General features: G+C 33.9%; 1 protein-coding gene across 4 annotated transcripts in view; it reads left to right on the forward strand.

Moving 5' to 3' along the window:
* Positions 1-22,480, forward strand: part of LOC134692703 (zinc finger protein 148-like) — a 41,034-nt gene that overhangs the window by 13,106 nt on the left and 5,448 nt on the right. For 3 of the 4 annotated variants that reach the window (XM_063553188.1, XM_063553189.1, XM_063553191.1), the window contains exons 3-4: positions 7,969-8,861; positions 19,972-20,144. In XM_063553188.1, coding sequence (XP_063409258.1) covers positions 7,969-8,861; positions 19,972-20,144 — 1,066 coding nt within the window. Of the gene's footprint in view, positions 1-7,205; positions 7,356-7,968; positions 8,862-19,971; positions 20,145-22,480 lie in introns of those variants that run through there. The other variant, XM_063553192.1, reaches the window with a different exon arrangement.

Here is a 22,480-nt window from a genome sequence, read left to right on the forward strand (position 1 = left end):
TTGAATGGGGACATATAGTTGGAACCCAGTGTATCCTCGGTTGGGAACCCGCTTTTAAAAATGGCTTGATATGCCCCTGTAGGAGTATTTTTAAAAGGGTAAAACAGAAACACATGAATCTATAAAAGGGAAGTGATTTTTCTCCATGTACATACTTGTCTGAGTTGGACATATTGTATACATAGAGCTAACAAAAGAATCGCACATTTTTTTACCTATATATAACAAAGACAGCTTTTGTGTTTCAGCATTGAAGACATTTTATCTTAGTTTCTTTATTAAACATGTTACTGTTATAAAAAATAATATAGCTTTTGAGACGAGATTTTGTTTAATTAAAGGTTGATTTTTTTTTCGGTCAGTTAAATATTTTCTTTTGAGTTTAAATGCCCATCTAGGAAATAAATTAGATTCTTAAAAGAAAAATCTTGTTTGTTCATAATTTATATGCCAAATCAGACATTAAAAAAATCTGTGATATTGAAAAATTTGTATTTAACTTTAAGGTATTATTTAAATTTATGAAGGTACGTTTCAAATCTGACTCATAGCTATTTACCTAAACTGAATAGAATATGCAAGAAAAAAATTATAAAGGTTATATTATTTTATGTATATTAAACTTTTTATGTGCAAGTTTTAAACATTTTTAATGGATATTCGGAAACTTGCATCACTAAACAATGTCTGCACAATGCATTAGCATATAAATGCAGAAAAAAATCATTATTGATGCAATTTTTCTAAACTAATGAAAAAGACGGTGAAAGAAACATTTTCAAATTGACATCAAGAATAAATTGGTTGTTTAAAATCAATAGAACTTTTGACTGCCTTCTGCACAATTTTTCTTCAATTAAGATGCATTTATCCTTTGTGTGGCCTCTGCCTATTTACAATTTTTCAATGTCTGCAGAAGATTTTTTATTCTCAATTTCATTGTATATTTGCATTCTTGTTGCACATCAAATAAAGAGGTACAACAAGGGGGATAATCAATATTATAAAAAGATTGGTTTATGTTTTGTTTAACTGCTGGGAGGGGGGGCAGGTGGTAAATTAACTAGGTTGTTGTGCAGAAGTTCAATCCTTTGTTTTCTTTGTGTTAAAAAAGTGCAGTGAAAATTTAAATGTTTTTTTAAAGTTTTGTTACAGAATAAATCTACATAAAAAGCTTGTATGTTCGTATATGTTTAAAATCAAGTCCTAGGTTTTGTCAAATGATTTTCAAATGACATTCAGTTTAAATGAATAATGTTGAAAAAATTATTTGAAAAAGGTAAAAATGTAAAAAATTGTCAAGTTGTTATGTAAAATGCAATAAGTCAATTTGACAACCCATTAATTTAAAGTCTACACCCAAGTAAAGAAAGAATAAATCATCACCTTTTTTTTCTGTCGAACTCCTTTTGAAGAACTATTTTTATAAACTTAATTAAAGGAGGATTATTTTTATTTCTTTAATACATGTACTAGCAAAGTATTTAAAATCTCGTAAAGCGAAGAGAAAAAAAAATCAAAGAGAAAAGTACCTTCTAATCAGTCATACCACATAAAGAACTTTTGAAAATTTGAAAAGTTGATTTCTAGAGCCTCTTGTAGGGAGATTATTTTTGCCACACTCTTTATACAAGATTCTTAGGGCTTCGTAGTTGACCTGTTGCAATGCCAGATTACTATAGCACCTCTCCAGTATACCCTCATTTTCAAGTGGCATTCCAAATTGCCTGCACTTCGTCATTGTCACCCTGTTTTTCAGGACCTACCTATTGTATTTAATGTTTTTATTCCCAACCTACAATAGTACATGTAATGGGGCATTATGTTCAGTGCTCTGTGCGTCTGTCTGTTCTTCCGTCCGTTCGTCGGTCTGTCCTGCTTCAGGTTAAAGTTTTTGGTCAAGGTAGTTTTTGATGAAGCTAAGAAGTCCAATCAACTTGAAATTTAGTACACATGTTCCTTATGATATGATCTTTCTTCTTTAAATTCCAATTTAAGTTTTGACCCTAATTTCATGGTCCACTACATACACATGGTAAATGATAGCGTGTGTGGGGCATCTGTGTACTAAGTACACATTCCTGTTATGTTCTCTTTACAAACATGCATGAAATATTTGCCACTGGAAATCAAGCACAACAAACAACTAATAATTCAATCAAAACGCCATTGGCACAATAATTTCAGCATGCAAATTTAGTTCTGTCAAAGACTAAAAAGCAAGTAGCTCCCATCATTCACATTCAATACTAAGACTTAGATTTATGTTTTTTTTTTTTATATATATATAACATTTCTTTGATCAGAATGTCCCATGGCAAATATTTCAATTTTTATGAGAACACAAATATGCTTTATATCAGGAGGCATAACTCTTACTTGGCTGTCTGAAATGGACATGTACCCGGTATATTGTTTTTTAATAGCTGACTATACGGTAAGGGCTTTGCTCATTGTTGAAGGCCGTACGGTGACCTATAGTTGTTGATTTCTGTGTCATTTTGGTCTCTTGTGGACAGTTGTCTCAATCATACCACATCTTCTTTTATATTTATAGCTAGGGCAAAGTTTGAATATCTTGTTTTATTTATAGAGGATAATTCTCAGTTATACTAAGAGTGTGTAAAAGCATGCAACTTTCACAAGCTCAAAGTTTCAATAACAGATTTTGAATTAATTTGTATACATTTTTTCTTGCTCCTGTTATACATTTTTTATTTAGGAATGTTTTTTACTGAATTTTTAAAGAAACAACTTTTTCATTAAAATCTTTTTCAATAAAGATCAAATTAATGCATAAGAATCAAGAAAGGATGTGTGCTTGTTTTTGAGACAGAAGCCAGTTGAAAAACGAATTTGTGATTGAAAACCATGGATGAATTCCACTGCAATGAATAACAAGATTTTGTTTATTTTAATCAATTGTATAAACGGTCAGGTGTTTATGTATTGGGGTATTAATGGTTATTTGTGTAATCTTATTTTTGGGATGTGGATTATTTCTTACATGTTAATTTGGGAATATATAGATATAGGAAGATGTGGTATGAGTGCCAATGAGACAATTCTACATCCAAATAACAATTTAAAAAAAGGTAAACCATTTTGATTGATATCATGGTATCCAATGCAAGAGATTTAGGGATACAATGTTTAAACTATTTTACCACATGTCCCCCCTAAAAAATAACCAAATTAGGGTATTGAACAAGATTCTATCTTTTTTAAAATTAACATGGGAAAAAGACAGTGTGAGTCAAGAGCATGCTATCTTATAGACACATCATACTCTGATTATTTTAGGTGATTAAGTATTTTGTAAGCATTGATCAATATGGTATTGTTTGCGGTATTGAAGAATGGTACTTTTTTCCCCATTTAGTGGTCAACATTGGACATGTTGTTGTGTTATTTTTTTGTCCTCGAAAGAATTTGTATTAGTTGATAGATTTTTTTTAGTTTCTGTTTAATTTCTCCTAATGTATTAGTCTATACTTTTAGTGATGAACATATACTAAAGACAATGACATGATAAAGATGAAATATGGAAGAGATGACATATGAAAAAGATGACATGTGGTATAGGCCATGACATATGATAAAGACCATGACATATGAGATAGATGGTGTATTGCCCATGGTATAGGCCATGACAAATTGTGAAGATGACATATGTTATAGATGACTTATGGTATAGGCCATGACATATAATATAGACCATGACATATGATATAGATGACTTATGGTGTAGATCATGACATATGGTATAGATGACTTATGGTGTAGATCATGACATATGATATAGATGACTTATGGTGTAGATCATGACATATGGTATAGATGACTTATGGTGTAGATCATGACATATGATATAGATGACTTATGGTGTAGATCATGACATATGGTATAGATGACTTATGGTGTAGATCATGACATATGATATAGATGACTTATGGTGTAGATCATGACATATGGTATAGATGACTTATGGTGTAGATCATGACATATGGTATAGATGACTTATGGTGTAGATCATGACATATGGTATAGATGACTTATGGTGTAGATCATGACATATGGTATAGATGACTTATGGTGTAGATCATGACATATGATATAGATGACTTATGGTGTAGATCATGACATATGGTATAGATGACTTATGGTGTAGATGACTTATGGAGTAGATCATGACATATGATATAGATGACTTATGGTGTAGATCATGACATATGGTATAGATGACTTATGGTGTAGATCATGACATATCATATAGATGACTTATGGTGTAGATCATGACATATGGTGTAGATCATGACATATGGTGTAGATCATGACATATCGTATAGATGACTTATGGTGTAGATCATGACATATGGTATAGATGACTTATGGTGTAGATCATGACATATGATATAGATGACTTATGGTGTAGATCATGACATATGGTATAGATGACTTATGGTGTAGATCATGACATATGATATAGATGACTTATGGTGTAGATCATGACATATGATATAGATGACTTATGGTGTAGATCATGACATATGGTATAGATGACTTATGGTGTAGATCATGACATATGGTATAGATGACTTATGGTGTAGATCATGACATATGATATAGATGACTTATGGTGTAGATCATGACATATGGTATAGATGACATATAGTATCAACCTTGACATATGATATAGATGACTTTTATTATAGATGGCATATGGTATATATCATGACATGGCATAGATGACTTCTGTTTTAGATCATGACATAAGGTATAGACCATGATTTATGTTATAGACAATAACATGATATAGATGGCATATGGCATATATGACTTATGGTATAGATCATAACATATGTTATAGACCATGACACATTGTATAGACTATGATTTATGTTGTAGACCATGACATATGTAATAGACCAGGACATGATATAGATGGCATATGGCATATATGACTTATCATATAGATCATGACATAGGGTATAGACAAAATTTGGTATAGATGACATATATGGTATAAATGTCATTTGGATAGACAATAAGAGATGGTATAGACCATGACAAATGATATAGACCATGACATATGATATAGAACATGACATATGATATGGACTAAAATTTATGATGTAGACAATGACATATGTTATAGACAACATATGGTACATATGACATATCCTATAGATGACATATGGTAAAGAATATGACATATGAAATCAACAACACATGGTACTGATGACATCTGGTATAGACCATGGCCATGACATATGGTATAGATGACATATAGTGAATACCATGACATATGATAAAAATGACATATGGTATAGATGACATATAGTGAATACCATGACATATGATAAAGATGACATCTGGTATAGACCATGACAAATGGTATAGATGACATATAGTGAATACCATGACGTATGATAAAGATGACATCTGGTATAGACCATGACAAATGGTATAGATGACATATAGTGAATACCATGACATATGATAAAGATGACATCTGGTATAGACCATGACAAATGGTATAGATGACATATAGTGAATACCATGACATATGATAAAGATGACATATGATACAAACATGATGTCAATGTCATATATGTCCAGGGCATCTGGTATAGATGACATATAGTGAATACCATGACATATGATAAAGATGACATCTGGTATAGACCATGACAAATGGTATAGATGACATAAAGTGAATACCATGACATATGATAAAGATGACATATGGTACAAACATGGTGACAATGTCATATATGTCCAGGGCATCTTTGTTAGAATGGTCTTAAGTTGTTCATCTACTGTATCAGTAGTCTGTCAACACTGAGCCTGTTCGTTCAACCTAGCATAGGTGCTTTGGACTCCCAATCATAATTTACTAAGGTTGGCTGGTTTCCTGCTGAAGGTCAAGGTTCTCTCCTCTCTAAGCCACCAAAATATAGCCAATACTGCTGAAAGTGGAGATTACACACAAAAATCAATCTATTGAAAATCCTATTTTCTGTGATTTCTTGAGAGGGGATAATCTTTGATTTCTTGCGAGTGGATATTGATGTTTAGAATGATTTGAATACACAGCCTTCAGTAATCGAAATCAGAAAAAAGAGAAATAGACAGTTAAAAAATCTTTGTTAGTCTTTAAAATTTGTTGAAAGAACCAGATATTAAAGAACTTTTGTCAGAATAATTTTTTCATGTAAAATTTTTCATTAATTTATTTAAAATTTCAAACTCTTAATTAAAGTTTCCCATCCATCATACGATTTCAACATGCAATTTAATGTTTTAAAATTTCATGGCATATTAATCTTTTAACTATGTTAATTAATCAAAATTATTTTTCTTATGAGATTTCTATTTTTAGAATGGCGAGTGGATTAGCTAATCCTGTAGGGTTCCCCTTTGCCTTTGTGCATTGAATTGATCACTTGGTTATCAGGGATAAAAAATGTATGAAATATTTTTCATGTGTGTAATTTAAGTAGTATTACATAAGATATTGATTTTAAGGATGGAAAGATTACATTTTTTGTCCTCCTTGGTTTCTATGACAACACTACAACTCTACCAAAAATAATATGCACTTTTTTCATCATCACTATTGTTGCAAGTATGCATTTCAATTAAGTTAAAAACCTTTTATTATGCATGTGTAGATGTTAAATCGCTTGGCAAACGGCCAGAAACTGTAAAAAAAAAAATCTGTAATTTATTCCATAGCAGTTACAACAAAATGTCATTCTAGTTCACTTAAAAAAATATAAAATGATAATGCCTAGAGGCTTAAAGGTATTGAGGACATGTTTTCATAACCACGCTTTCACCTTTTTTTCTGATATTGTTTGGTTAACACCCATTTACCCATTAAAATATTGTTTGTGCAAGATAATAGAATTGGGGACGAAAAAAGGTCAGATATTTTTATATTTTTATACAAAAATCAATTATCCAAATTTCAGAGACCTTTAATTATTATATATAAATCTATGTATCGGTTTATTAGCTACATATTTGTTTTAAGTTAAAATGATTTTAATTAAATTTTCGTAACTAACAAATGTACAATCATTATACCAGATATGAGTTATGTAATGTGGGTTTTTTTTCTGTAGTGATTCATCAAAGATTTAATTGAAAAAAAGTTTGCCCTTTATCGAACCCCAATTTTTTTCCAAGCTTCTAAATAAAACTATGTTATTGCTTTTACTTGTTCAGAATAAAAAAAATGTGATTTTTATATCTGCAGAAGTTATAGATCTGTTTTGTGGCCCTTAGGAAGACATTGGTTTTTTTCGGAAAAAGTTATTACATAATCGGATCGTCATTAAATTCAAGTCAGTTTCATTTACTCTTTTCACATTTTATTACACACCATAGAAAAATTGTAGAGGAAATTAAATGGATTTTTTTTTCATTGCAACATTAAAAGCAAGTTGCATTATTCATTTAAGCCAAAACTTTTTTAGTCTAGTTTTTAGTTGGCAATAAGTCAGCAGGCAAAATTACTTTCAGCGGTATTTTTTATTTAATGTGAAACTTTTTATTGTTGAGGATGGACAAAAAAAGTGGAATTAAAAAGTTTTATTCAAAGGAAACGTTTGTTGTGTTACAAGAATGAATGAAATCGGGATTAAATGTTTAACAGGTTAATTTTAGATGACGATAAAAATTCTTTTCTGATAGATTATTGAATACATTGGACATTTGAAGACAGGTAGAGTTAATGTTTTTATACTGTGGATATTTTTCTCAAAACAGTTTATTGCAACAGTGAGCAAGATGTTGAAGGACTAAAACAGTTGTGCCAGTATTTAATACAAGATAATTCAAGAAAAAGTAATAGTTTGAAAAATATAGGGTCAAAATGAATGGTCATTTTGATTTTGATCCTTGGTACAATAACTTTAAAATGTTTATGACTTATTGGTTTATGTCTTCTCGTCACAGGCCAGGATTGAATGGATTAGCAGACGGTCCTATGCTGCCGGAGAGAATGGGAATCGGTGAAGGAATGGAAGAGGAATTACAGAGAAGAATGAGGGGGAGAAACAATAACTTCGAAGAAGAATTACGGAGTAGATTTGGACTTAATAATATTGAAGAGGAGTTACGAAGTAGAATGGGATTAAGTAACAGGGTCGGACAAGAACTTAATGGTAAAATGGCAGGTAATGGCAGTGCTGGGGAAGGAGACCTACATAATAGACTCAGTTTTAATCGTGGTATGGAGGAGGAATTGCGTAGCAGAATGGAAGCGAGTCATAGCATCGAAGAAGAGTTACGAAAGAAAATTGGATTCAGTAGTAGTATTGAAGAGGAACTACGAAGCAGGTTGTTATATAAAAATAGTGGACCAAATTCACAGGGTGATATGTCATTTTACAATGCTGTGGATGAAATGTGTCGTCAACAAAATCACCCGCCAAACCAATCATTCCAGTCAAAAAATGGAGAACGGGACGCTGAAGAGGAAACAGAACCAAACAGCGACCATCTTGATGAGGTCATCGAAGCCGTTGCAAGAAATGATTTCGACTACAATCCAGATGATAATTTTATAAAACCCGAACACAAAAGAAGTTGTAACCAGTTTGAAGACAATTTTCCTATTAAACAAGAACCTATAGACTATGATTTAATGGCAGCAAACTTGACCGCTGGTCTGATGAATCCTGACCGGCGTCATATGTGTGCACACTGCTGTAAAGGTTTCCGGAGTAGACAACAGTTACTGCAGCATAGCCTAGTCCATACGAATCTTAGAAAATATCATTGTAATTATTGTGAACGATCTTTTAAACAGCTCTCTCATCTTCATCAACATCATAGAATTCATACAGGTAATTATAATCATTTTAACAGGTAATTTGTGGAATATTTTAATTACAGTGGCGGATCCAGAGGGGGGACCAGGGATTGGAGCATCCCCCTTTTTTGACGACATATTGGGGACATATAGTTGTAACTCCCCCTTTTAATTTTGGTTGGGAACCTCCAGGTAAAAAATGATCCACCCCTGAATTATTACCAAAAATCATTTGTATAGGGCAAAAGGAAACAGCTTAGAGCATGCAGTGCTTAGAATTAAAGTTAAGCAGACGTCTTCAAGCCCCCAGTTTTCATTGTTTACAGTGGCAAATATTACAGAAATATTACTATAATGATATTTATAACTAGAAAATTGTTAATAACATATCAATTGGCAGATTATGTAATGACTGTTGCAGACTAGCCTAGTTAGAAGTAGAATTGAAAGACAATTATGAGTGTATTGGAAAATTAGAGTCATATATATAAGGTCAGGAAGGGAGAGGGTATATGATATCATAAGAGCCATTATTTGCCTCTTAAGATTGTAGTATTTCCTTTATCATCTTTTCCAAAATACTTCAAATTCTGTTAATAAAAGAGTAGAGTGGTATAGTCTAAATATAAGAGATGTGTGGTTTATATGAACCAGGTTCTGCAAGCCTAAAGATTTAAATCGTCTATGGTCAACGTAAGCTTCTTCTAAAATGAACATATGTCATCACGGTATGTCAAGCTTGTCATTTTTAATACAGGAAATGTGTAGTTGGTTGAATTGGATTTTGTAGGCCAACTACTTCAACAATGGGCTATATCCAGCTCAAGCTCAAAAGTAAAATCACAAAAATCATGACTGAACCCCACGGAAAATTCAAAAGGGAAAGTATCTAATCAAATGGCTAAATCAAAAGCTCAAACACATCAAACGAATCAACAGCAACTATCATACTCCTGACTTGGTACAGGCATTTTTTTATGTAAAAAATGGTGGATTAAATCTGGTTTTATAGGTAGCTAAATGTCACCTTTTCAATTCAATTTCAATACAAAAGTGATGTAGTGAAGTTGGCTAAATCAGATACTGTAAATTTAGAAATTATGGAGTGCATTTTATTTATTATTGTGATTTGTGAAGAATGGACAAAACAGCAAGATAAATTACTTTCAAAATCGTTGGGGACTTAGGTGGCCAAGTGGTCTAAGTATTTCATATAACAGTAATAACTAGCTCGAAAGTAGCAAAGTAGCCTTTTTTTTTTGCATTTTGAGAATGTCAAGCCAAGTATTTCAAATAGTCATCAAATTCAGCTTCTTAGAAATTCAAATGACATGAACCAGCACCTCAGCAGAGGAAATTGGTTTTCTTATTCATTGCATCAGATACCGGAGGCGGATTAAGGGGTGGGGGGGGGGGGGGGGGTGCTAGGGGGCCCGGGCCTCCCCCCTTTTTTGGGAAAAAATTTGGTTGTTTATATAGGGAATCACTGAAGCATGACTGAAGTGGGCCCCCTCTTAGGTCAGTCAGTGGGCCCCCACTTATGAAAATTCCTGGATCCGCCACTAGATACACGATGCCATGGTGCTAAAATTCCCTTAGAACATTGTTTTGTTTTCTGTTTTTTTCTGCTATACTCTTCTCATACATGTATATTTGACCATCCTCAACATGGCATCCTTAATTTCCAGACAAAGCATTATTTTCCAAGTCCTGTTATTAAGTGTAAATTCACGATCCCCGGGAAAAATAAAGGCAGCATCCCAATATCACAAGATGACCTTCCTCCCTCTAAGATTTAAGCTGACCATTTATATCAGTATATATAGGAACAGTCCATTGATGGAACTTGATACATTTGCATACATTGTTGGTTAACCAAATTAAGTACATTTTTATAGATCTGCATCATTGTGCATCAGTTAATCATAATACATGTATTTATTTTATGTTTTCAAACTGAATGAGTTTATGGCTAATAATGGTTATAAAAAATCTATGGTAAAAAACTTGTTATTCATAGCCATAGATAAAATGGTTATTACATTTTCAATACTATTTCTAGTAATAGTGTTTAAGACCTTTTCAAACTTGAATTGTTCCAGTATAGCACCATGATCATTAATTCTTGATTTAAATCTTACAAGTCTGTAAGAAGGACTACTTGTGTTTTAATCATTCTTTACTAACTTTGTCCACTTCATACACACAATATTATAATGCTGAAAGTGGTTTTAAATATTAACGAATCAATCCTGCATAATTGGCCGTTTCAGAATCGAAAGCATCATGGGTAATTTCATTGTTCATACCCCAAAATGAAAATAACGTCAGGTCATTGGTTAAACCATTGTTTATGACATTTTTAACCAATCAGGACATTTTGGTGTACACTTTTGAAAATATTACCCAGGATGCATTAGATTCTGAAACGGCAAATTGCACATGAGGCCATTGTCAATGCTCTCCTCTGTTGCCTTTCTTGTGCCTCTCCCAAATTCACTCCCATGCTTCTCAGTTAATGTTGGTGTTAAGAGTTCACACTTACTGTTCCAAGCTGCATTTCTAGTTTCCCTATACACATTTGTAGGGACTAGGGTCATCAATATGACGTGTGTGCTTGTTCACAAAATATGAAGTTTCTTTTGGTGTGGTTTTCCCAGCACTACTTTCTTTACACAGTGAGGTTGATAGTCTTGTGTGCCTCCTTTGACATACTGGTGGTTGGAAATGGAAAATGACCTAATTCATCCTTAATAATTATTTTTTTTAAAGATACCAGAAATTATTTCCTGAGGAAGGGGTTTATAATTTGTTCTTTGAATTTTGGACATAGTATTTGTGAACTCACTTGGGTTTTCATATTTTCATTTTATATGGCAGCTGTCAGTTGTCCTTGAACTTGTTTATATGGTTCAGTGGCTGCATTTTCAAATTTTATTTTGGCCTTTTATTTCAAATATTACACTGGATGACCAGTTTTTTTATTTTTTTTAAATTTAATTATTTTGAACTTTTCAAAAGTAAGTTATTAAATCAGTATTAAAAATGAAATGTATAATATCATTATATAATTTCGAACATTAATAGCTTATTTTCACATGATTTTGAACAGTTATGATTAAATTTCTTAGAAGTTTTGGATTTTCCAGTATTTGTCATAAGGACTATAAATGCACATCCTTTAACAACAATTTTTTTCAATTTCAAAGGAGATAAATAGAAAAATATGTTTAGTTTGGAAATGACATAAAATCCACTTCAGTGGGAGGCTTTTAGTAGCTGTTACCATGGTAACATACCATGAAATAGGCATCAGTTACCATAAGGACGGTAAATTCGTAAATGTTTGCAATGTTTTGCCACATTGCAATGGAATAGGTTTTACAAACATTTAAAACTTGCAATTTCAATTTTGATTTCTTTTTTTGCATGCAGCTTTTCTTGAAATCTCAATAATTACTCTCAGGAGTGGATCCAGCCATTTTAAAAAAGGGGGGGTCCTAACCCAGGACAAAGGGGGGGTTCCAATTACATGTCCCCATTCAAATGCATTGATCGTCCAAAAAAAAAGGGGGGACCCCCCTCTGGATCCATGCCTGACTCTCAAGTTTATGTATTGAACAAGACTCACAATTATAAAGAGACCAAAAAAATTTTGATTTTGCAGTATAAACCCAGTTAGTTTTCATTGTATTATCTTTTGGATAATTTTTACTTGTTGCATTATACCCAAAGTTTAAATGCAGGGGCTGACTACATCTGTTAGTCTGGCAAAATTTCAGTCAATCTGGCTATGCCCAATAATCACAACTGTTTAACATATATAATGTTGGGCTTTAATTTGGTTAGGTTATATTGTATGAAGTAATTATAGACCTGTCAATCAAATTACATCCGTTTGTTGTTCTGGTAAATGTAATGCAAACAAAGAAAATTTTCGCCAGCATCTACACATGACAACTAGTTTATCAGTCTTATTGCTTTATCATTCAAGAGGAATAAAAAAACAAAAACTTTTTTTCTAAAAATTTGTATAATAACTACAAGTTGGCCTCAATCAATAGCATACAATGTAATGATAAATTTCTTAGGTTATAATTTTGAAGATTTTTACTTTTGTGTTCAGAAATATGAAACTCAGTTTGTGGAAAAAATACTTTTTGCATGTTTACATAATTCTGAAATTGTGAAAGAAAATTAGAAAATTAGATAAGAGAAAAAACCAAGTGAGCAATCAAAAACCAAAATAGTCCAAAAGAAACAAACTAAAAATCTAAGAAATTACAAACACCTGTCCACAAAACACTGTAAAGAGGGAATTAAAGATTGAGGAACATGAACCCTACCAAAAAAATTGTTGTGAATTTAGGTGTTCTGGAAAGGTAATCAATTCCTATGAACTCAGGTGCTCTGGAAAGGTAATCAGTTCATGTGAACTCAGATGCTCTGGAAAGGTAATCAGTTCATGTGAACTCAGGTGCTCTGTGAAGGTAATCAGGTCATATGAACTCATGTGCTCTGGATAGGTAATCAGTACATGTGAACTCAGTGCTCTGAAAAGGTAATCAGTTCCTGTGAACACATGTGCTTTGGAAATGTAATCAGATCCTGTGAACTCAGATGCTCTGGAAAGGTAATCAGGCCCTGTAAACTCTGGTGCTCTGGAAAGGAAATCAGTTCATGTGAACTCAGATGCTCTGGAAAGGTAATCAATTCCTGTGAATTTATGTGTTCTGGAAAGGTAATCAGGCCCTGTAAACTCTGGTGCTCTGGAAAGGAAATCAGTTCATGTGAACTCAGATGCTCTGGAAAGGTAATCAATTCCTGTGAATTTATGTGTTCTGGAAATGTAAGCAGTTCCTATGAACTCAGGTGATCTGGAAAGGTAATCAGAGTTCATGTGAACTCAGGTGCTCCGGAAAAGTAATCAGTTCATGTGAACTCAGGTGCTTCGGAAAAGTAATCAGTTCATGTGAACTGAGGTGCTCCAGAAAGGTAATCAGTTCCTGTGAACTCAGATGCTCTGGAAATGTAATCAGTTCATGTGAACTCAGGTGCTCCGGAAAAGTAATCAGTTCATGTGAACTCAGGTGCTCCAGAAAAGTAATCAGTTCATGTGAACTCAGGTGCTCTGGAAAGGTAATCAGTTCATGTGCACTCAGGTGCTCTGGAAAGGTAATCAGTTCATGTGAAATCAGGTGCTCTGGAAATGTAATTAGTTCCTGTGAACTGAGGTGCTCCGGATAGGTAATTAGTTCCTGTGAACTCAGATGCTCTGGAAAGGTAATCAGTTCCTGTGAACTCAGATGATCTGGAAAGGCAATCTTCTGGCTCAATTTTTGGGAACTGCCATTTCTCATTGCTTAGGAGAAAAGCCTAGATTTTGACTTTAATAAATGGATAATCAGTGATGCAGATTCTCTATCCCAGGCAACCAAATAATGAGAGGTCCATAAAACTTTTGAAGGGATGACTTGAACATTATTTTGAGACCTTTAGGTTGAATAGATATTATGTATGTAAGCAGTAACCCTATGAGAAGAAAATCTTGATCTTCATGGTCTCTGTAATCGGACTTTAAAATTTGTGTTTGAAAAAAGCATTTTAACTGGGAGAGATTATGTTTTAGAGAACTTGTAAAATCATGTTAGGGTTTCTGGAGAAGCAAAGTTCTCTTTTAGGGTGGATCGTGTAATATCTTGGGTATATTGTACATCTTGTTAATTTTTTACATTTCCATTACTTACATATATATTCTCAAATACCGTACTGTAAGAATATAAATTGTTACATATTTTTTTTTTTGAATTATGATAAAATATTCTTTTCAAGTTTCTTCAAATCTTCAAATTTTAATCTCTTGATTGAAAGTGAACAATATTTTAAAAAAGCACACATAAATATAGGTAGGTCAAAAGATTTTTGAAATAAAAAAATTATGCAGAGACTGAATTAAGCTAGGGGGTTTGGTTGGGGTTTACAGAATACATGTAGAGAATGATGGGCCAAAAAATAAATGAAAAGAATATAGAAAACTGGGCCGGAAAATAAGAATTAATGGGGTTTTAAAATATAAAGTATAGAGTTAATTGGCAAAATAAAAAGAAAAGAAGAGAGGAAAACAACAGGAAAATACTATTAGACCCTTCATCCGGACCCTCATAGAAGGTATAAAAATAACATAGATTTAATGATTTGTGATGCAATGTTGAAATATTTTATGCACTTTTAATTTTTTAATCATATTTGATTGATATGGAAACATCCAGTGCTCACTGTCAATTTAGTCTGGTCATGTTTTTCCTTTCAAAACAACTTTTTTTTAAGACAGGAAATTGGTCATTTAGGTAAATGTGAAACACACTTATTTTTTTATGTACTTTTATGAAAAGAAATTGTTCACTTGAATCTTTATAGAGTTAAATATCTTTAGAGGTTAAATCGTACAACTTCAAACACTCATGGACAATAAAAAGGTCAGAGTTTAAACCACAATAGAGAAAAAAATGTTGTCCCTTCACCTTACCATGGGACAATATTGAGAAAAAAAATTGAATGGTGAAAATTTGATTAAAAATAACTCTTTGATCAATTAAATGTAAGTTGGTAATTGGAAAAGTGAATGTGTGATTGGAAACGGATTGTCAGATCGATAAATTAATATAGTAGGTTAGCAAGGCATGTTAGATCTGCAATTATAAGAGCTCTATACGTATATAGAAACTGGGGAAGTAGTGCAGAGTGTTGCATTCAATTTGTTATTTGACTGATCATAATGGGAAGATAGTAAAAGATGGGGGTGTCAATTGTTCATCTTTTTACTTAATTAGGGCAGTTGCACTTTTGAATTTTATGATATTTTCAGTATCAATAGGTGATATATATATCCCATTGGCATTTGCTTCCAAGTCAGTCTGGGACTCTGGTTATGGGGATACTATATTCAAATAGCAAAGCATTTTACATCTTCCATATAAGAGCTCTATATATAGAAACTGGGGAAGTAGTGCAGAGTGTTGCATTCAATTTGTTATTTGACTGATCATAATGGGAAGATAGTAAAAGGTGGGGGTGTCAATTGTTCATCTTATTACTTAATTAGGGCAGTTACACTTTTGAATGTTATGATATTTCAGCAGTAAATGTATAAATGGGGGAGTTCTAAGTAGTTTTATTGGATGTATGGTGACATTTTTTTGACAAATTGTAATTGGTTCAAAAACGTCTCTCTAAACCCCTGTATAAACAGTTCAAATCAAACTTGTCCAAAGTGACTCCTATGTTATTCATTGTAAAATTGTTATTGGTTGAATTTCACTATAGCAATTAGGCTCATTGTAGCCTCTTGTTTGGCTTACTGTTTGGAATGACAGTTTATTGTTCCAATATTGCTAACCGACTTTTCAAAAATTCTTCTTGATGTTCATCTCACACTACCTTTTATTAAGTAGGCCCGGGTGTCCAAGTGGTCTAAGTAATCACTAGCAAGTCCACACTTGTGAGTTCGAACCCTGCTTGTGTGGGCGTACTGGACTTCAATCTTAATTGACTAGGATTAATTGTCAGTTTACTTATTGAAGGTTGTGGTTTTCTCCTAGCACTCTGGCTTTCTCCACTCATTAAAACTGACCGCTACATATTAGCCCAAAGTGTTGTTTAGAGTGACGTTCAAACTCCACCAATCAGTCAATCCTGATTTTTATTGTCTCGCTTTGACAGAGTCAAAAAGTGAGACATAGGTATGCTGTTTCCTGCATCGGCGGTGACGGCATCAACAATGTATTACTTTGTGATTAGGTCTAGCTTATGGTGACCCATATTGAAGTAATAGGTCAATGATATTTGGTATGCAGTTGTATAAGCATTCGCACATCTCACTTCCATGGAGATTATTTGGCCCTGCCCCCTAAGTCATGGTCTATCGACTTCGAAACTTTTGCTTATTTAAAATGTATTAGTTTGTGATTAGGTCAGTTTATGATGAACCACAAGTGGTAGCTAGGTCAATGATATTTGGTATGCAGTTGTATAAGCATTGGTTAATCTCATGTCCATTGAGATCATTTGGCTCCACCCCCTTAGTCATGGTCTATTGACTGAATTTTGACTGTGAATAGGTCAGTTCAAGTGGAACCATTAAGGTGTAATACCACTATTGATTTTCCCCTATTAGTCTTTGTTAAATTTGCACTTTTCACAAAATTGTGCAGAATTTATCTTTGTTTCAAATAAAGAAATACTTGGCATTAGTAAAGTTTTATCCTGTCCAGTTCCATAGAAAAAGTTTCACATAACATTTCATTGCATATAAGAAAATAACCATAATTGGAAGTTAACCAATCAAATTTCAATTTCAATGGTATTTGGTATGCAGTTGTATTAGCATTGGCACATCTCATTTACATGGAGATTGTTTAGCCATGTAACTCAGTCATGGTTCATTGACTTTGAATATTTGCATAACTTGTGTAAGATGTTAAAGTATTGCTTTTTTATTTCAACATTTGCATCATTAAAATTACAAAAAAGGCGAGACATATCTCTGTCAGATATTTAGCAAGTTAAAACAAATTTTACATAAAATACAAATTTTTATCTGTAGTATAAAGGAAATCTGTATTTGTAATCATCATTAAAAGCTAGAACTTTTTTTATACTTGTTTCATCCTGTTCTCATTTTTACACTGGGGAAAAAATCTGTTCCTGTTTTTAAATTATTTAACAAATTTGCTTCAAACCAGATTTTACTGTTGCTAAATGTAGATTATGGGTCAACCTTATTGAAAAAAAAAAGATCATGTGTCCACGTTTATCTAACAGGATCTGACAACACTGCATTCTATTACATTTTGTATGTGTCCTGGTAATTATTACATCAGCCAATGAAATGTCAGCTTTCAAATTTTTGAAGGTGTGTATTATCATGACAAAACGAAAAGATCCTGAAAGGTCTTCAAAACATTAAGTAGAATGAAGTGTTGTCAGAGCTCGGATCAGAGGCAGCCCCCCTTTTTGGGAAAAAAATTGGTTGCTTATATAGGGAATCACTCGAGTAGGCCCTCTCTTAGGTCAGTCAGTGGGCCCCCACTTATAAAAATGTCTGGATCCGCCACTGAGGAAAAAGGATCAGTATTACAGTGCCTCAGGTTGTTGGGTAGACTGAGTTTTTTTTATTTAGAAATATTGCAAATGCCAAAATTGAAATTGATATGAAAGAGTTAATTCCATTTTTCAAAAGTATGTTGTTTTCATGGGAAATTGATTTTGCAACAGAAATATTTTAAACATTATCTTTAAGGTTAAATGCACTAAATATGCATCTGCATTAAATATGACTTTTAGATACATGCAGGTAATGCAGTTTTGATACATGTATATGAGTGACAGGTGGTTTTATTATACATGTACATGTAATCCAGTGTGTCTTGGAAAATGGTTTACTTTATTTCATGTAGGTGTAGTCATTAATGTTAAAAAAAAAATGAAAAATATTGACAATTGTACATTGTTTTATGATAGATAAATTGAAGATGAGAATCATCTCATTTAAATAAGTAAGATTATAAGCTAAAGGTAAATTCACAAAAAATCCGAACTCTTGGAAAATTTCAAACTGTAAGTCCCTTAATTTTCAAATTGAAAACACAAAAGCTAAAACACATCAAGCAAATGGATAACAACTGTCATATTCCTGACTTGGTGCAGGCATTTTCTTATGTTAAAAATGGCAGATTGAACATGATTTTATATGTAAAAGATATATAAAAAAAGAATTTAATTTTACACTTGATAATTTCAGTGTATTTATGTATTTACATGCAGTAATTTTATGTATTTACATGCAGTAACATGTGTTTAAAAGCACACTTAGAAACAGCCATATAGCATTACTTATGACGACCTCACACATCTGAGAAAAATGCTATTGGAGCAATCCTATAGTCTTAAAACTTGTGTAGTTAATATCAGTACAAAATAAGTAAGAACTGAACAATTTAGGGAAGTGTTGGTTGGCTGTGGAAAAACTTTGTAGTTCAGAAAAAATGTGTATCTTACTCTGCTTATGTTATGAAAAAATTGTATTTCTGTTATGTTATCAACAAATTGTATAGCTGTATTATTGAATTGCCATCTATTACATTCTAATGGTGCAGTTCCCAAATAGCACAGAGTACCTAAAATGCACCTATCTAGTTAAAAGTAGCAGCCGAAATCTTACAAGTTTTCTTAGAGACTAAACACTTTGTATTTTTATGATAAGCTGAATATATTTAAATATATACACAAAAGGTTCACAGTATATATATCAATAGATGAAGTATCCACTGGATAAGTAAAATTGACAGTTACAATTCAAAATAAGATTGGTGGAACTCAATAGTAAATAAAAATACATCCACAAACTAAACACATAATGGAAACTTTTGTCTGGATCATAAATAAATGTAGATGAAAAAACTCTCAAAATAGGTGCCCTCAGGCTATACATGTATTTGTATTGTATTAAATTGAATGCACATTTCGTTAAGCGCCAATAAACTTTACTGCTTTTGGAAATAAAGTTTTTAAAAGTTTTTGGTACTGACTTCAATTTAAAGTACCCCAGATTCCAAGAACTTGTACATATGATAACAGTGGGATCTGGGGTTAAACAAAATACAATGAAACCTTACTAAACGGAATCCTGTATAAACCGAAAAACTGTATAAAATAAACATGTTCTTAAGCACCACTACCTCAAATTATGTGCGTTCTGAACCTGATAAAACTGAACATCGGTCAAAACTGAACAAAATCCTAAGTTTCGAAGAGGTTCCGTTGGAACAGGTTTCACTGTAGTAAACTTAAGTAAGTTTTTGGTACTGACTTCAATTTAAAGTACCCCAGATTCCAAGAACTTGTACATATGATAACAGTGGGATCTGGGGTTAAACAAAATACAATGAAACCTTACTAAACGGAATCCTGTATAAACCGAAAAACTGTATAAAATAAACATGTTCTTAAGCACCACTACCTCAAATTATGTGCGTTCTGAACCTGATAAAACCGAACATCGGTCAAAACCAAACAAAATCTTAAGATTCGAAGAGGTTCCGTTGGAACAGGTTTCACTGTAGTAAACTTATGCTTTTATTTTTCAGGTGAAAAGCCTTACTCATGTCCATTAGATGGATGTGACAAAGCCTTCCCACAATTGTCTAACCTGCAGCATCATATACGTAATCACGATAAGTTAGCTGAGAGTCAATACCAGTGTCACTTGTGTGATAGGGCCTATCCTAATGAAGCTACACTGAAGGCCCATAACACAAGGGTTAGTATTAGGTCATTTATAGGGCCATGTAACAGTATGATGTGGCGCTGAAGGCTCGTTCAAAAAAGCGCTAGTATAAGGTCATTAATAAGTCCACAAGAGTACAGTATGATAGGGCCTATCCCAAATCAATCTTTTTAAAGGCGGATATCACAATTGCTTATTAAAGGTTGATATCACAATTGTAAATAATAGGTTATTTATAAGGTCACATGACTACAGTATGGTAGAACCTATCCCAAATGATGCTAAACCAAAAGCTGATTTCACAAGGGTCAATAATAGATTATTTATGAGATCACATGACTACAGTATGTTAGAACTTTTTCCAAATGATGCTACCCTAAAGGCCCAAGTAATTATTTTGGTTTGTAGAGTTTCTAGGACATTGTTAACTCTCTAGACTGTCAAGAGGTATTTTTTTATGTTCTTTGTAGAAATAATCTTTAGACCTCCAACTCTTAAGAAGCTACTCTCAGATCTGTAATTTTAATAAGTGAAGGGTAAGTTCCCCTCAAACATGTTTAACCCCTCTACATTCTGTATATGCCTGTCCCTTACACCACTGTCTTAGGTTAAGTGGAGGGTGAGTTCCCCTCAAACATGTTTAACCCCACTACATTCTGTATGTGCCTGTCCCTTACACCACTGTCTTAGGTTAAGTGGAGGGTAAGTTCCCCTCAAACATGTTTAACCCCACTACATTCTGTATGTGCCTGTCCCTTACACCACTGTCTTAGGTTAAGTGGAGGGTGAGTTCCCCTCAAACATGTTTAACCCCACTACATTCTGTATATGCCTGTCCCTTACACCACTGTCTCAGGATAAGTGAAGGGTAAGTTCCCCTCAAACATGTTTAACCCCACTACATTCTGTATGTGCCTGTCCCTTACACCACTGTCTTAGGTTAAGTGAAGGGTAAGTTCCCCTCAAACATGTTTAACCCCACTACATTCTGTATATGCCTGTCCCTTACACCACTGTCTTAGGTTAAGTGGAGGGTGAGTTCCCCTCAAACATGTTTAACCCCACTACATTCTGTATGTGCCTGTCCCTTACACCACTGTCTTAGGTTAAGTGGAGGGTAAGTTCCCCTCAAACATGTTTAACCCCACTACATTCTGTATGTGCCTGTCCCTTACACCACTGTCTCAGGTTAAGTGGAGGGTAAGTTCCCCTCAAACATGTTTAACCCCACTACATTCTGTATGTGCCTGTCCCTTACACCACTGTCTTAGGTTAAGTGAAGGGTAAGTTCCCCTCAAACATGTTTAACCCCACTACATTCTGTATGTGCCTGTCCCTTACACCACTGTCTTAGGTTAAGTGAAGGGTAAGTTCCCCTCAAACATGTTTAACCCCACTACATTCTGTATGTGCCTGTCCCTTACACCACTGTCTCAGGTTAAGTGGAGGGTGAGTTCCCCTCAAACATGTTTAACCCCACTACATTCTGTATATGCCTGTCCCTTACACCACTGTCTCAGGATAAGTGAAGGGTAAGTTCCCCTCAAACATGTTTAACCCCACTACATTCTGTATATGCCTGTCCCTTACACCACTGTCTCAGGATAAGTGGAGGGTGAGTTCCCCTCAAACATGTTTAACCCCACTACATTCTGTATGTGCCTGTCCCTTACACCACTGTCTCAGGTTAAGTGGAGGGTGAGTTCCCCTCAAACATGTTTAACCCCACTACATTCTGTATATGCCTGTCCCTTACACCACTGTCTCAGGTTAAGTGGAGGGTGAGTTCCCCTCAAACATGTTTAACCCCACTACATTCTGTATGTGCCTGTCCCTTACACCACTGTCTCAGGTTAAGTGGAGGGTGAGTTCCCCTCAAACATGTTTAACCCCACTACATTCTGTATGTGCCTGTCCCTTACACCACTGTCTTAGGTTAAGTGGAGGGTGAGTTCCCCTCAAACATGTTTAACCCCACTACATTCTGTATGTGCCTGTCCCTTACACCACTGTCTCAGGTTAAGTGGAGGGTGAGTTCCCCTCAAACATGTTTAACCCCACTACATTCTGTATGTGCCTGTCCCTTACACCACTGTCTCAGGTTAAGTGGAGGGTGAGTTCCCCTCAAACATGTTTAACCCCACTACATTCTGTATGTGCCTGTCCCTTACACCACTGTCTCAGGATAAGTGGAGGGTGAGTTCCCCTCAAACATGTTTAACCCCACTACATTCTGTATGTGCCTGTCCCTTACACCACTGTCTCAGGATAAGTGGAGGGTGAGTTCCCCTCAAACATGTTTAACCCCACTACATTCTGTATGTGCCTGTCCCTTACACCACTGTCTCAGGATAAGTGAAGGGTAAGTT

The sequence above is a fragment of the Mytilus trossulus genome, chromosome 12 (genome assembly GCF_036588685.1).
Source record: "Mytilus trossulus isolate FHL-02 chromosome 12, PNRI_Mtr1.1.1.hap1, whole genome shotgun sequence".
Classification (NCBI taxonomy): domain Eukaryota; kingdom Metazoa; phylum Mollusca; class Bivalvia; order Mytilida; family Mytilidae; genus Mytilus; species Mytilus trossulus.